This window comes from Littorina saxatilis, linkage group LG13, assembly GCF_037325665.1.
Source record: "Littorina saxatilis isolate snail1 linkage group LG13, US_GU_Lsax_2.0, whole genome shotgun sequence".
Classification (NCBI taxonomy): domain Eukaryota; kingdom Metazoa; phylum Mollusca; class Gastropoda; order Littorinimorpha; family Littorinidae; genus Littorina; species Littorina saxatilis.
In genome coordinates, this window is record NC_090257.1 from 8,572,337 (window position 1) to 8,586,769 (window position 14,433).

At 43.7% G+C, this 14,433-nt stretch overlaps 1 protein-coding gene across 2 annotated transcripts in view; it reads left to right on the forward strand.

Moving 5' to 3' along the window:
• LOC138983532 (low-density lipoprotein receptor-related protein 4-like) overlaps window positions 1–14,433 on the forward strand; it is a 55,536-nt gene that overhangs the window by 11,322 nt on the left and 29,781 nt on the right. For both annotated transcript variants that reach the window (XM_070356790.1, XM_070356791.1), the window contains exons 3-10: window positions 2,551–2,766; window positions 4,802–5,060; window positions 5,853–5,997; window positions 6,569–6,682; window positions 7,239–7,511; window positions 8,431–8,584; window positions 9,949–10,095; window positions 12,360–12,477. In XM_070356790.1, the coding sequence (XP_070212891.1) occupies window positions 2,551–2,766; window positions 4,802–5,060; window positions 5,853–5,997; window positions 6,569–6,682; window positions 7,239–7,511; window positions 8,431–8,584; window positions 9,949–10,095; window positions 12,360–12,477 (1,426 nt within the window). The remainder of the gene's footprint in view (window positions 1–2,550; window positions 2,767–4,801; window positions 5,061–5,852; window positions 5,998–6,568; window positions 6,683–7,238; window positions 7,512–8,430; window positions 8,585–9,948; window positions 10,096–12,359; window positions 12,478–14,433) is intronic.

A 14,433-nucleotide genomic window follows, 5' to 3' on the forward strand; every position in this document is an offset into this window, starting at 1 on the left:
GTTTGCTACTAAAGATAATGATAAAACAAGTCGCGTAAAGCGAAAATACAATATTTAGTCAAGTAGCTGTCGAACTCACAGAATGAAACTGAACGCAACGCAACGCAGCAAGACCGTATACTCGTAGCATCGTCACTCCACCGCCCGTGGCAAAGGCAGTGCCCGTGGAATTGACAAGAAGAGCGGGGTATTCGTTGCGCTGAGAAGGTTAGCACGCTTTTCTGTACCTCTCTTTGTTTTAACTTTCTGAGCGTGTTTTTAATCCAAACATATCATATCTATATATTTTTGGAATCAGGAACCGACAAGGAATAAGATGAAAGTGTTTTTAAATTGATTTCGAAAAAAAAAATTTGATAATAATTTTTATATATTTAATTTTCAGAGCTTGTTTTTAATCCGAATATAACATATTTATATGTTTTTGGAATCAGCAAATGATGGAGAATAAGATAAACGTAAATTTGGATCGTTTTATAAATTTTTATTTTTTTTTACAATTTTCAGATTTTTAATGACCAAAGTCATTAATTAATTTTTAAGCCACCAAGCTGAAATGCAATACCGAACCCCGGGCTTCGTTGAAGAGTACTTGACCAAAATTTCAACCAATTTGGTTGAAAAATGAGGGCGTGACAGTGCCGCCTCAACTTTCACGAAAAGCCGGATATGACGTCATCAAAGACATTTATCAAAAAAATGAAAAAAACGTTCGGGGATTTCATACCCAGGAACTCTCATGTCAAATTTCATAAAGATCGGTCCAGTAGTTTAGTCTGAATCGCTCTACACACACACACACACACACGCACGCACACACATACGCACATACACCACGACCCTCGTTTCGATTCCCCCTCGATGTTAAAATATTTAGTCAAAACTTGACTAAATATAAACAAGTCGCGTAAGGCGAAAATACAATATTTAGTCAAGTAGCTGCCATTTTTCAGCAAGACCGTATACTCGTAGCATCGTCAGTCCACCGCTCATGGCAAAGGCAGTGAAATTGACAAGAAGAGCGGGATAGTAGTTGCGCTAAGAAGGATAGCACGCTTTTCTGTACCTCTCTTTGTTTTAACTTTCTGAGCGTGTTTTTAATCCAAACATATCATATCTATATGTTTTTGGAATCAGGAACCGACAAGGAATAAGATGAAAGTGTTTTTAAATTGATTTGGACAATTTAATTTTGATAATAATTTTCATATATTTAATTTTCAGAGCTTGTTTTTAATCCAAATATAACATATTTATATGTTTTTGGAATCAGCAAATGATGGAGGATAAGATAAACGTAAATTTGGATCGTTTTTTAAATTTTTAATTTTTTTACAATTTTCAAGATTTTTAATAACCAAAGTCATTAATTAATTTTTAAGCCACCAAGCTGAAATGCAATACCGAACCCCGGGCTTCGTCGAAGATTACTTGACCAAAATGTCAACCAATTTGGTTGAAAAATGAGGGCGTGACAGTGCCGCCTCAACTTTCACGAAAAGCCGGATATGACGTCATCAAAGACATTTATCAAAAAAATGAAAAAAACGTTCGGGGATTTCATACCCAGGAACTCTCATGTCAAATTTCATAAAGATCGGTCCAGTAGTTTAGTCTGAATCGCTCTACACACACACACACACGCACACACACACACACACACGCACATACACCACGACCCTCGTTTCGATTCCCCCTCGATGTTAAAATATTTAGTCAAAACTTGACGAAATATAAAAAGGGGTGGGTGTCTGGGGGGGGGGGGGGGGGGGGGGGTCCACGGTACTGAGTCTTACTCGTTCTGGTCGACGGAGACGTTATGAACTGTACATGTACAGTGGAACCTCCCTTTTAAGACCCCGCACTTTTAAGATTCCCTCCCTTTTAAGTCGCTGTTTAATAAGATTTTCTGTTCATTATCTGTGTAAATTAACCCGCATTTAAAGACTCCCTCCTTCATAAGACATTATTTTTCAGATTTGTGAAGGTCGTAAAAGGGAGGTTCCACTGTACATTTGAAAAATTGCGGGAAGAGGGTCTCTACAATGGTTCCTGTGTACTGTGGCTTAAGGCCAAAAAAAAAAAATAGGTGTGGTTACGGTAACATAGCCCCAAAAAATAGGGTAGGTAGGTAGGCAATCACTTTTTTTTTTTAAACTTTTTTTTCTAATGTGTACAAATTAAACCTACTTGACAGGGAAATAAGTGTGCGACTCGGGCGCTTTCGCTTTCATTGCGTTTTTTGCACTCGTTTTTTTTTTTTGTGGACAAATGTAATAAAAAGTTATAGGATCGGCCCCTAAAAATAGGGTAGGTCGGGTTACCGTAACCACACCTATTTTTTTTTTTAGGCCTAATGGTCCAGGTTGACAGTTGCTGATTGGTTGATTGTGTTGTTGTATGGTCTCTTCAGCAGATAATGCTCTCCGAGATCGATTCCTTTCTCAGTTCACATGGCAAGCACCGTGCTTGAAACTATTTACACTTGCCTACTTCAAATCTTGTTCAAACTCGCATTTAAAAAGTTGACACTTTTGTCCGGGGAATCAGGTCGACAGAGACGCTGGACGTATTCACAGGGACGTCGTCGGAAGTGAACGGGCTGGTGGTAGACTGGATGTCCGACAACGTGTACTGGTCGGACGCGCTGTACAACTGGGTCATCATGGCGCCGCTCCGCAAGTACTCCAGCGACAGAGTGTACAGGATCGTCGTACAGGACGGCTTGGACAACCCGCATGGGCTGGCTGTCTACCCCAAGTACAAGTAGGTCTTGGGTGTGTGTGTGTGTGTGTGTGCGGGGGGGGGGGGGGGGGGGTGGGGGGTGAAGGCCGGGTTTAATGGGTTGTCTTTGTCTCTCTCTCTCTCTCTCTCTCTCTCTCTCTCTCTCTCTCTCTCTCTCTCTCTCTCTCTCTCTCTCTCTCTCTCTCTCTGTGAAACTGTTTCTGGCGGTCTGTCCTATCTGGGACATGAATTTTAATTTTTAATTTTTTTTTGTTGCCAAGCACATCATTGTGGGGCTTTTAATCAATAACATGCATATCGCATCCGTCTACAATGCATCATTCATCCTTCAACATTTATAATAAATATGTAAATGGCAAGTATATGTCACGGTAGAACCAGCGATCTGGTAGAATCGCCGATTCTACCAGTAGAAAGCCTGATCGGAGTTTCTACCGGTAGAAAGTCCGATCGATGTTTTTACGAGAAGAATCAGCGATTCTACCGGTAGAAACTCAGATCGGACTTTCTACCAGTAGAAACTACGATCGGTCGTTCTACTGGTAGAAAGTCTGATTTTTCCCGTAAAAACATTGATCAGACTTTCTACCGGTAGAAAGTTCGATCAATGTTTTCACGAGATGAATCGGACTTTCTACAGATGTCAACACTGTTCACGAGATTTAAAAAGTAATAAATCACTGGTGAAAATCTCGTGTTAGTGGTGCATTATCAATTGCTCACAATGTTCACAAGAATTGAAATTGACATCGACCTTCTGTCTGTGTGGGATACAATTTGTCAAACAGTTGAAACTTGGATCTCTTTGTAATTCGAGCAAAGAAAATGGACGGTCAAGAGCAGAGGGACAAATTTTACGAACTCTACGACAAACAGACATGGTCGATTTGCGAAATGTTCACTTCAGTCAACTTCAGAGTGTCGATGTTGAAACGCTGAACGAAATCAGCATCATCCAAGCGTCGCGACTAAATACGCACTGGACAGCAACAGGAAGTGCTGCTTGCTCATGCCGAGGAAAGTGCCACAACATGAAATGCAAATGCAAGCGAGCAGGACTTCCTTGTTCCACAAAGTGTCACCCAAAATCAGCGATAGCGTGCAAGAACACCTCGTCCTAGGTTCATTTACTACTCTCTCCATCTCTCCCTCTCCCTCTTCCATCTCTCTCTCCCTCTCTCTCTCTCTCTCTCTCTCTCTCTCTCTCTCTCTCTCTCTCTCTCTCTCTCTCTCTCTCTCTCTCTCTCATCTTTGTTGTTTTGAAGAAGCAAACCGTAGACGGAGGTGCGGCCTAACTATGCTTGGATTAAGTATGATATAGTTCAACTATTTCTCGCAACATGGCAAGAATGTGCTACAACAGTACAACAGTACCAATAAAAAAATCAACAAACATCAAACATTGCCAACCGGTAGAATCGCCGATCGTCAATTCTACTGGTGGAATCGCCGATACTACCGGTAGAAACTCCGATCAGACTTTCTACCAGTAGAGTCGCCGATTCTACCAGTAGAAAGTCCGATCAATCTTTTTACGAGGAGAATCGGCGATTCTACTGGTAGAAACTTTGATCGGACTTTCTACCGGTAGAAACTCCGATCAGGCTTTCTACTGGTAGAATCGGCGATTCTGCCAGATCGCTGGTTCTACCGTGACATATACAAGACATACAACATTAGGACATAACAGACAGACGGACATATAACATGAATTGTTGTATGTGCTACAAATTCTCAAGTACATCGACCCAATGATTTGTATAGTGGACAGACAGACACACATTTACTTCTAAAGACAAACGCAAAACACGTTGGATGATACCTTATAGTTCGGATGCAAAATCCAACACCATGTCAAACTCATGAATCTGTTCACGGTTTATCAAGGTTTTATTGGGCCCATAGCTAACACAACAATACACAGCTAAATTACACACACACACACACACACACACACACACACACACACACACACACACACACACACACACACACACACACAGTGCACGCAGTGCACGCAGGCACAGCACGCAGTGATATCTCCCATTCGTTGCAGCTGGCTGTTCCTGTCAGACTGGGGGTTGCGACCTCGCATAGAACGCATGGACCTGCTGGGCAACAAGCGTCAGGTGATAGTGGACACTGACGTGGTACAGCCGCGCGGAATGGTCATCGACATGGCCAAACTAAGGCTGTACTGGGTGGACTCCGCCAAGGAAACCGTGGAGAGCGTGTACCTCGAGGGTGTCGGCTTCCATCGCAACGTCATCAAGATCGACAAAGGCAAACAGATGTTCGACCTAGCTGTCTTCAATGTGAGGGTCTTAGATTTGTGTCTGTATGCATGGTGGGAGGGGGGTGGGGGTGGGGGTGGGGGTGGTTGAGGCTAGTGGTGAAAAGCGTGTTTCTGGAGTGTGTGGGTTTCCATCGCAACGTCATCAAGATCGACAAGGACACGCAGATGTTCGACCTCGCTGTCTTCTATGTAAGGGGCTGTTTTGTGTCTGTGGGGTGATGGTGGTGGTGTTCGTGAGTGTGGTAGTGGTGGTGATGGTGGTGGTGTGTGTGTGTGTGTGTGTGTGTGTGTGTGTGTGTGTGTGTGTGTGTGCTTGTGTGCGTGCATGCGTGCGTTCGTGCGCGCGCGCGCGCGTGTGTGTGTGCGCGTGTGTGTGTGTGTGTGTGTGTGTGTGTGTGTGTGTGTTCGTGAGAGGGGTGTCAGTGGGTTGGGGACTAGAAGTAAACAAAGTTGAGATGGGTTATGGGTTATCTGTTCTTTGGGTCTCCAGAGAATTCATTGCACCAGTCATCAACATTGACCAGGTCACCCACATGTTGGGAGGTGTGGGATAGAGGTAACGAGGCATGCTGGCAAGGTAACACGGTTTTGTTTCGATCTCATCCCACTGCGGGCATGAAGAAAACAGTCTCATATGACAACACAAACATTGCTTTAAATAAGATTTGATTCCGAGAACATGGGGCGGCATATAATTATAGTACAACAGAAACAATTTGGACCACACAACAAGTGTGGTTACGTATTTACATCTTAATAGGAATTGCTTACACACGCATTCAATATAAAGTTATGGTGCGTGTGATTTCAGGACTACGTGTTCTTGACAGAGCAGTCTCAGGGGCTGCTGAAGGTGATCCGTCAGGACTCCAACGAGGACATCGTCAGTTTCACGCTGGGCAACGTGCCCTACGGCATCATCATGTATGACGAAGATCAGCAGCCAGGGCAGCCTGGTAAGCTGTTATTGATGGACACAGACACACAGACACACATCATATCATCATCATCATCATCATCATCATCATCATCATCATCATCATCATCATCATCATCATCAGCAGCAGCAGCAGCAGCAGCAGCAGCAGCAGCAGCAGCATCACCATCATCATCATCATCATCATCATCATCATCATCATCATCATCATCATCATCATCACTCTGGGTAACGTATGGCATCAACATGTATGATGAGGAGGAACAGCCCGGGACTCCTCGTAATGTGGCACTCACACTCCAACACACAAACCGACCGACACACAGACAGACAGACAGACAGGCAGACTGACCGACATACAGACAGACAGACAGACAGACAGACAGGCAGACAGATGGGCTTGACGCTGGGCGGTATCATCATGTAGAGTACAAGCACGAACAGCCTCGTAGAAAAACTGTTCTACTCACCACCTCATATCTGGACACGCTTTTCCATCTGATAAGACCTTTCCTCCACTTGGTCACATACGAACATTAAACATCCAAACCGCTTTTTATTGTGAGTTGGAACATTTTCTTTGTGCACAGGTGAGTGTGAAACAACCGGGTGTGACCAGATGTGTCTGGACGACCCGCTGACCGGCCCGCAGTGTTTGTGTGGAGAGGGATACGACATTCTGGATGACAAGAAAACTTGCGTTTGTGAGTGTCCATAACATTGCTACAACTCGGAGATGATATAAGTAAATACACGTATGAGTGTGCGTTCCTTTTGCTTGCGTGGCGTGGCGTGGCGTGACGTGACGTGGCGTGGCGTGGCGTGTGTGTGTGTGTGTGTGTGTGTGTGTGTGTGTGTGTGACGTGTGTGTGTGTGTGTGTGTGTGACACGTGTGTGTGTGTGTGTGTGTGTGTGTGTGTGTGTGTGTGTGTGAGAGAGAGAGAGAGAGAGAGAGAGAGAGAGAGAGAGAGAGAGAGAGAGAGAGAGAGAGAGAGAGAGAGAGTTAGTTAGTTATTATTCAGAATCTGCTTATCTCTAAAAACAGTCGTAACACTTTTCTCCAGCTGTGCTGGTTCCCTGCAAAATATAATAATTATTCGAAGGGGGGACAGCGAATTGAATTGAGACTGCTTTGAGGGTATGTTGGAAGAGTTTCTTATGGCACAATCTACTGCACAACAGTGCTCATAAAAACGCATCGCATGCCTGTTTGTATAATTATATGTATGTATTTATCTAGCTATTTACTTTACATTTCAGTGCGGAAACAGCTCACGCACCCCTCGCACATGTACGCTATCGGGGTGGCCATCTGTATGTACCCTGCCAACATCGCTGACATGTCCTTGGACAACGTGTCCTTGACCTCCCAATGCTTCCTCTCGGATCGCTATGGTTACCTGGCCTTGACCTTTGACGCGGAGAACAACAGGCTGTACTACTCGGGCAACTACACGAGCACCATCTATTCCATTCCCCTGGAGACGGGCTCCAAGGCCTCCGTCGTCGCTAGTGCTACGGGCAGTGTCAGAGGTAACTTCAACGTTTCTGCTACAATTTCAAAAGTACAACAAACACACACGCACGGGGGTTATTTACAGAGAATACAAACAAAATCTGAAAAAAGGAAAGTCTTGAAATGAAGTTTAAAATCGGGTGTGCTGTACTATTGTTATAGTAGAAGGCCACAGAGCTAAATCTGCCGCGCGTCGATATTGGCCTTTAAGATGGGTAAGAAGCTACACCAAACTGTAAAACCAAATCCATCAAACTCACGATATCAAGCAATAAGTACAGTGAAAACTCCACTTTCAGACCTCAACAAATCTGAGAAAATAAGGTCTTGAAAACGAAGTAGTTTTAAAATGGCTGTACATTTACAGAGGTTATGAAAGGAAAGTCTTAGAAAACAGGGTCTTCAAATGAAGGAAATGAAGGAAGTCTTAAATGGGGGAGGGGGGGGGGGGGGGGGAGGGGGGGGTTGGGGGTCTTAAAATGGGGGTTCCACTGTAAGACTAATGTGTGTATGCCCACAGGCCTGGCGTTGGACTGGGTGCTGGGCGTGCTGTACTGGACGGACTCGACGTACGCCCACATCAAGGTGGCTTGATTTGTAACACTAATGTGTGTATGCCCACAGGCCTGGCGTTGGACTGGGTGCTGGGCGTGCTGTACTGGACGGACTCGACGTACGCCCACATCAAGGTGGCTTGATTTGTAACACTAATGTGTGTATTCCCACAGGCCTGGCGTTGGACTGGGTGCTAGGCGCGCTGTACTGGACGGACTCGACGTACGCCCACATCAAGGTGGCTTGATTTGTAACACTAATGTGTGTATGCTTACAGGCCTGGCGTTGGACTGGGTGCTAGGCGTGCTGTACTGGACGGACTCGACGTACGCCCACATCCAGGTGGCTTGATTTGTAAGACTAATGTGTGTATGCCTACAGGCCTGGCGTTGGACTGGGTGCTGGGCGTGCTGTACTGGACGGACTCGACGTACGCCCACATCAAGGTGGCGAGGAAGGACGGTCGCTTCCAGCGAGTGCTACTGGAGAAGGACGTCAACAATCCGCTCGGCATCGCCGTGCACCCACACAGAGGGTACGTGTCTCAAAGCGTCCTTATCGTGTACCTTAAGGTATTGGAGGTTTAATATGGCAGGTGAATAGCTCAGTCGGTAGCGGCGCTGGCTTAAAACCATGTGTCGCTATCAGCATGAGTTCAATCCCCACGTTCGGCGAGGGATTTATTTCCCAGAGTCAACTTTGTGCAGACTCTCCTCGGTGTCCGAACACCCCCTAATGCACGCATGCGCATGATAAAGAACCTAAATTCACAGCGAAAGTCTCATGGCTTGGAAACATGAATACACGCAGTAGTAGTAACATTAATATTAAAAGTCCTACTGTTTTTTTGCCGGACTTGAGTACACGCATGCATGGGGAAAAAAGGGGTCGTGCCGTACTGTATAGCAGCTCGATTTCGCCAGTGAGAAAGCTAGCAGCCTTAACACGATTATATGAAATCTTATCCTTATCTTAATCCTTATCTTAATCCTTATCCTTATATAATCTTAAGAGGTTTCCCTGGTGGAAGTCTGTCTGCTTCCTCCCTCAAAGTAGAACAGTGTAAAAACGTGTACATCTTTGTTTTGGTTGACAAGATTGTGTGACGAACATTTCCATAAATACAAACACCTAGCCCCCGGTGCGATTTGTATCTATTCATACTCAAGTAACTTCAACCAAAAGATGACAGATATTTCCCATGTTGGACGATTGTTTGTTTGGTTGCTGGTGTTACATGTCCCTTACCCCTTGTATGACCGCAACACGGTGGCCTAGTGGTAAGGCGTTCGCCCAGTGAGCGGGAGGTCGTGGGTTCGAACCCCGGCCCGGTCATACCTAAGACTTTAAAATTGGCAATCTAGTGGCTGCTCCGCCTGGCGTCTGGCATTATGGGGTTAGTGCTAGGACTGGTTGGTCCGGTGTCAGAATAATGTGACTGGGTGAGACATGAAGCCTGTGCTGCGACTTCTGTCTTGTGTGTGACGCACGTTAAATGTCAAAGCAGCACCGCCCTGATATCACCCTTCGTGGTGGACTGGGCGTTAAGCAAACAAACAAAGAAACCCCTTGTATGGCTATGCGGGACCGATTCAAAATTGTTATCTTTCTCAGATCGCATGATGATCTTCGTATTTGAAACGATTTACATTTAGATCTATTACAGTAAAATGAAGACGGTTGTAAAAAAGGCTCGTGTCTTATCCCTCTTGTATTTCATACTTCAACTCTCATGTTGCAAGATCTACTGGACAGCTATTGGCTGTGAGCCTGACCTGTTTCCTTTCTAAGTTTACATTGTGACGTCCGTGTTTGAAACTATCTATATTTAGATCTATCACAGCTCATGTCTGTTCAGACTTGTTACTTCAAGTCTTTACTTCAACCGTCCCGTTTCAGGAAGATCTACTGGACAGACATCGGGTTTCAGCCAGACGTGATGCCCAAGGTAGAAATGGCCAACATGGATGGCAGTGAAAGGGAGATCATTCTCAAGGACAACCTGGGACAACCTAACCACATGTTCATTGACTACAACATTGACAAGTGAGACTTTTGACTTTTTGTTCTAAGAATTAAAACAAGTCGCGTAAGGCGAAAATACAATATTTAGTCAAGTAGCTGTCGAACTCACAGAATGAAACTGAACGCAATGCCATTTTACTCGTAGCATCGTCAGGCCACCGCTCATGGCAAAGGCAGTGAAATTGACAAGAAGAGCGGGGTAGTAGTTGCGCTAAGAAGGATAGCACGCTTTTCTGTACCTCTCTTTGTTTTAACTTTCTGAGCGTGTTTTTAATCCAAACATATCATATCTATATGTTTTTGGAATCAGGAACCGACAAGGAATAAGATGAAAGTGTTTTTAAATTGATTTGGACAATTTAATTTTGATAATAATTTTTATATATTTAATTTTCAGAGCTTGTTTTTAATCCGAATATAACATATTTATATGTTTTTGGAATCAGCAAATGATGGAGAATAAGATAAACGTAAATTTGGATCGTTTTATAAATTTTTATTTTTTTTTACAATTTTCCGATTTTTAATGACCAAAGTCATTAATTAATTTTTAAGCCACCACGCTGAAATGCAATACCGACGTCCGGGCTTTGTCGAAGATTACTTGACCACAATTTCAACCAATTTGGTTGAAAAATGAGGGCGTGACAGTGCCGCCTCAACTTTCACGAAAAGCCGGATATGACGTCATCAAAGACATTTATCAAAAAAATGAAAAAAACGTTCGGGGATTTCATACCCAGGAACTCTCATGTCAAATTTCATAAAGATCGGTCCAGTAGTTTAGTCTGAATCGCTCTACACACACACACACACACACACACACACACACACACACACACACACACACACACACGCACACACGCACATACACCACGACCCTCGTTTCGATTCCCCCTCGATGTTAAAATATTTAGTCAAAACTTGACTAAATATAATGATGAATAAATGCTGTGTTAAAGTGAGTGAATGAGTGAGTGAGTGAGGGAGGGAGTGATTTCATTTCGGCTACGGCACCGCCTTGCCAGAGATAAAACATTTTGGTGTGTGTGTGTGTGTGTGTGTGTGTGTGTGTGTGTGTGTGTGTGTATGCGTGTGTGTGTGTGTGCGTGTGTGTGTGTGTATGTGTGTGTGTGTGCACGTACGTACGTGCGTGAGAGAGTGTGTGTGTGTGTGTGTGTGTGTGTGTGTGTGTGTGTGTGTGTGTGTGTGTGTGTGTGTGTGCGTGTGTGTGTGTGTGTGTGTGTGTGTGTGTGACTATAAATGTGTGAGTTTGTGCGAAGCGTGCGTGCGTCCCTGTCTGTACGTCTATCGGTCTGTTTCAGTCTTTTTAAGTATACCAGTATTAAGTTTGACACAACTTTTGCTTTCTGTGTGCTCAAAGGCCTTCCTTAATAGACGAATTGTGGAATTAACTCTGTCGGGTTGGTATGGGTTGTGAAAGAGTGAGTGCCCTTGCCATGTGCGTCCTGTACACGGGTTACTAGTTGCTGGCCTGTAATGTCACGTGTTAAAGTCTACCCACGTGACATTATTTTCCACGTGACATTATAGGCCAGTCACTAGAGAGAGGGTGTGTCCAACCACGTGTACAGGAAGCACAAATGGCAATGTTTTCAGAACCCATGAAAACCCGACAGAGTTATTTCCAAAAACCTTCTATTGAGCTCGAAGTTGACTACGCGAAACTTTTCACCGAAAATTCAGTGCCAAAGCTTCGTGCAGTCGGCTTCGTGAAGTGGCTTTTCAATTGATTAATATCAGCACTGTTTGTGTGTGTGTAAATAGTACTGTTGACACGTTTTTATATAGAAGCCTACTGTGGTTCTTGTGCTTAGGCTGTATTGGACTGTCACTGTATGCCTGCATTATTAGTTGTCAGTAATTATTACATGTGCTGATTGTTCTCTTTGCCTGCGCGCGTATAGTATGTTGGTTATGTTTGGTCATAGTATGTTTGTTTATGTTTGGTCGTTATCTTTGCCTGTGCGTGTATTGTATGTCTGGTCGTTTTCTTTGCCTGTGCATGTATAGTTTGTTGGTTATGTTTGGTCAGTTTCTTTGCCTGTGCGTGTATAGTATGCTTGGTCGATGTATGTATTGTAAAGCGCTAAGAGTAGACATTTTTCTAGAATAGCGCTATAAAAGTTTGCATTATTATTATATCAGGCTTGAAAGGTTCTTCCTTCCTTCGAATAGGCCTACAACAGTCTGTTTCTAATAGTTTAGTATTCTATTCATACTTAGCCTTGCGACAGTGTAGTTGATGTGATGATGTGTTGCAGGCTGTACTGGGCCGACTCCATCCTAAATCACATCCGGGAATACGACCTGACAACACGTGCCTTGAAAGTCTTCTATCAGCAGGCTTCAGTCAAATTTTATGGCCTCAGTTTGTACAAGGTCAGTTTCTTCAGCCAATTTTGTCAGCCTTGTTTTGTTTGAGGTATGTTTCTGTTATTAATGTGTACAGTCTAAGTTTGTATAGATTAGTTCTGTCGATTTTTGTATAATGTCAGTTCTGTACATCTGTGCAGTGTACGTTTGCACAACGTTAGTTTCTAGTGTAGCGGTTTAGTCACTGTTGATGGCAGTACATCTCTTTAAAGATTGATATTTTTAGGACCGGACACCTGAATGGATTGAGACGGGTCATTATGGGGTCAAGTTCAGGTCAATAATTAGGAAGTAGATGGTTTTCCTGAACATTAACAGCTATTGCTACGCTGAAAATACAATAGCAATTATATAGCTGTTCTGACCTTGATTTGTTGTTCCAAACTTACAAAATGACAGTTTTTGCGTCAATGCGTTGAAATCAGGTTTTGATAGCAGACGCCGTTTCTTATGCGCATTAGTTTTGCGCAGGCGCCACACTGACTTTGGAAAAAAAACTCGATTTGACAACACAGCTGTTAAACAGCTTTTTATTAGTTCATTCGTATACAACAAAAAGAAGTTTGAGTTTTTTTAATTTTGAACAAGACTACTTATGAAGAAAACCAAAACACAACATCAACGGAAAACTAGAAACAACTGAAGAACTAGGATGCAACAAGGGGAGGAGAAGAGAACAGCTAATCTGTACAACTCAGTCGAGCAGACGGCAGCGAAGTTTTCAGTTTGGGTGAATGGCATTTATACTTGTCTCGTCATGAAGCGAATTTTTCAACCTCAGTTATAAACGACTACATGAATGTTAGTGCCATGGGTTGTACATCAATACTTCAGAGGGGAAGTGGGGTATTTAGTGTGGAGTTACGAGATAAGAAAAGACGAATGCGAAAGTTTGTGTCAGTCGGCAACTCAGCTCACACAGGCACACACAAACGGCTGTTCCGTTTTACTCCCCTGTTTGTACTACATCTGTCAACTTTGGGCATTTTGTGGTGTTTAGGGACAGAAAATAATTGATTTAGTCCTGTTTCATCGGGAAGTTAGCAGAAAAGGGTATGCTATCGACATTTGTAAAGCTGAAAAACATTCCCGAGAAGAATTTCAAGTTGTCAGTGTACTGTTGTCGATCAGTCGAAACATCGTGTGGTACAGATGGGTAAACCGGAACCATGCGTCTTTGTTATTGACAATATGCTTTTGGATATTGGCAAAAATGGCCGACTTCCGTAGCATTATGCTTTGATGATCGGAAGAGACCATCCAATCACAGCCCCCGAATTCCCCCACGTGTCCATCAGAATAGCTATATAATTCTATCAAGCTAAAGTAGCAACTGTTTTGTTTTTGATTCAAAGTTTGGTATAGCGAAAGGTGAGTCGTATGAGCATTTGCTCGTCTTGTTGATTCACTGTCTTTAGCGCGAAGTTAATACAGTGGACCCCCTCTCTCCTCTTGGGCGGGGATATAGCTCAGTTGGTAGCGCGCTGGATTTGTATTCAGTTGGCCGCTGTCAGCGCGAGTTCGATCCCAGGTTCGGCGGAAATTTATTTCACAGAGTCAACTTTGTGTGCAGACTCTCTTCGGTGTCCGAACCACCCCCCGTGTATACTACATTGGGTGTGCACGTTAAAGATCCCACGATTGACAAAAGGGTCTTTCCTGGCAAAATTGCTTAGGCACAGTTAATAATTGTCTACCATACCCGTGTGACTTGGAATAAGGCCGTGAAAGGTAAATATGCGCCGACATGGCTGCAATCTACTGGCCGTATAAAATTTCATCTCACACGGCATCACTGCAGAGCGCCTAGAACTGTACCCACGGAATATGCGCGATATAAGCCTCATTGATTGATTGATTGATCTTTTCAAACCTCCAACAATCTGAGAAAATCGGTCTCAAAAAGGAAGGAATCTTAAAATGGGGGTAATTTAACAGAGGTTATGAACAGAAAGTCTGAGA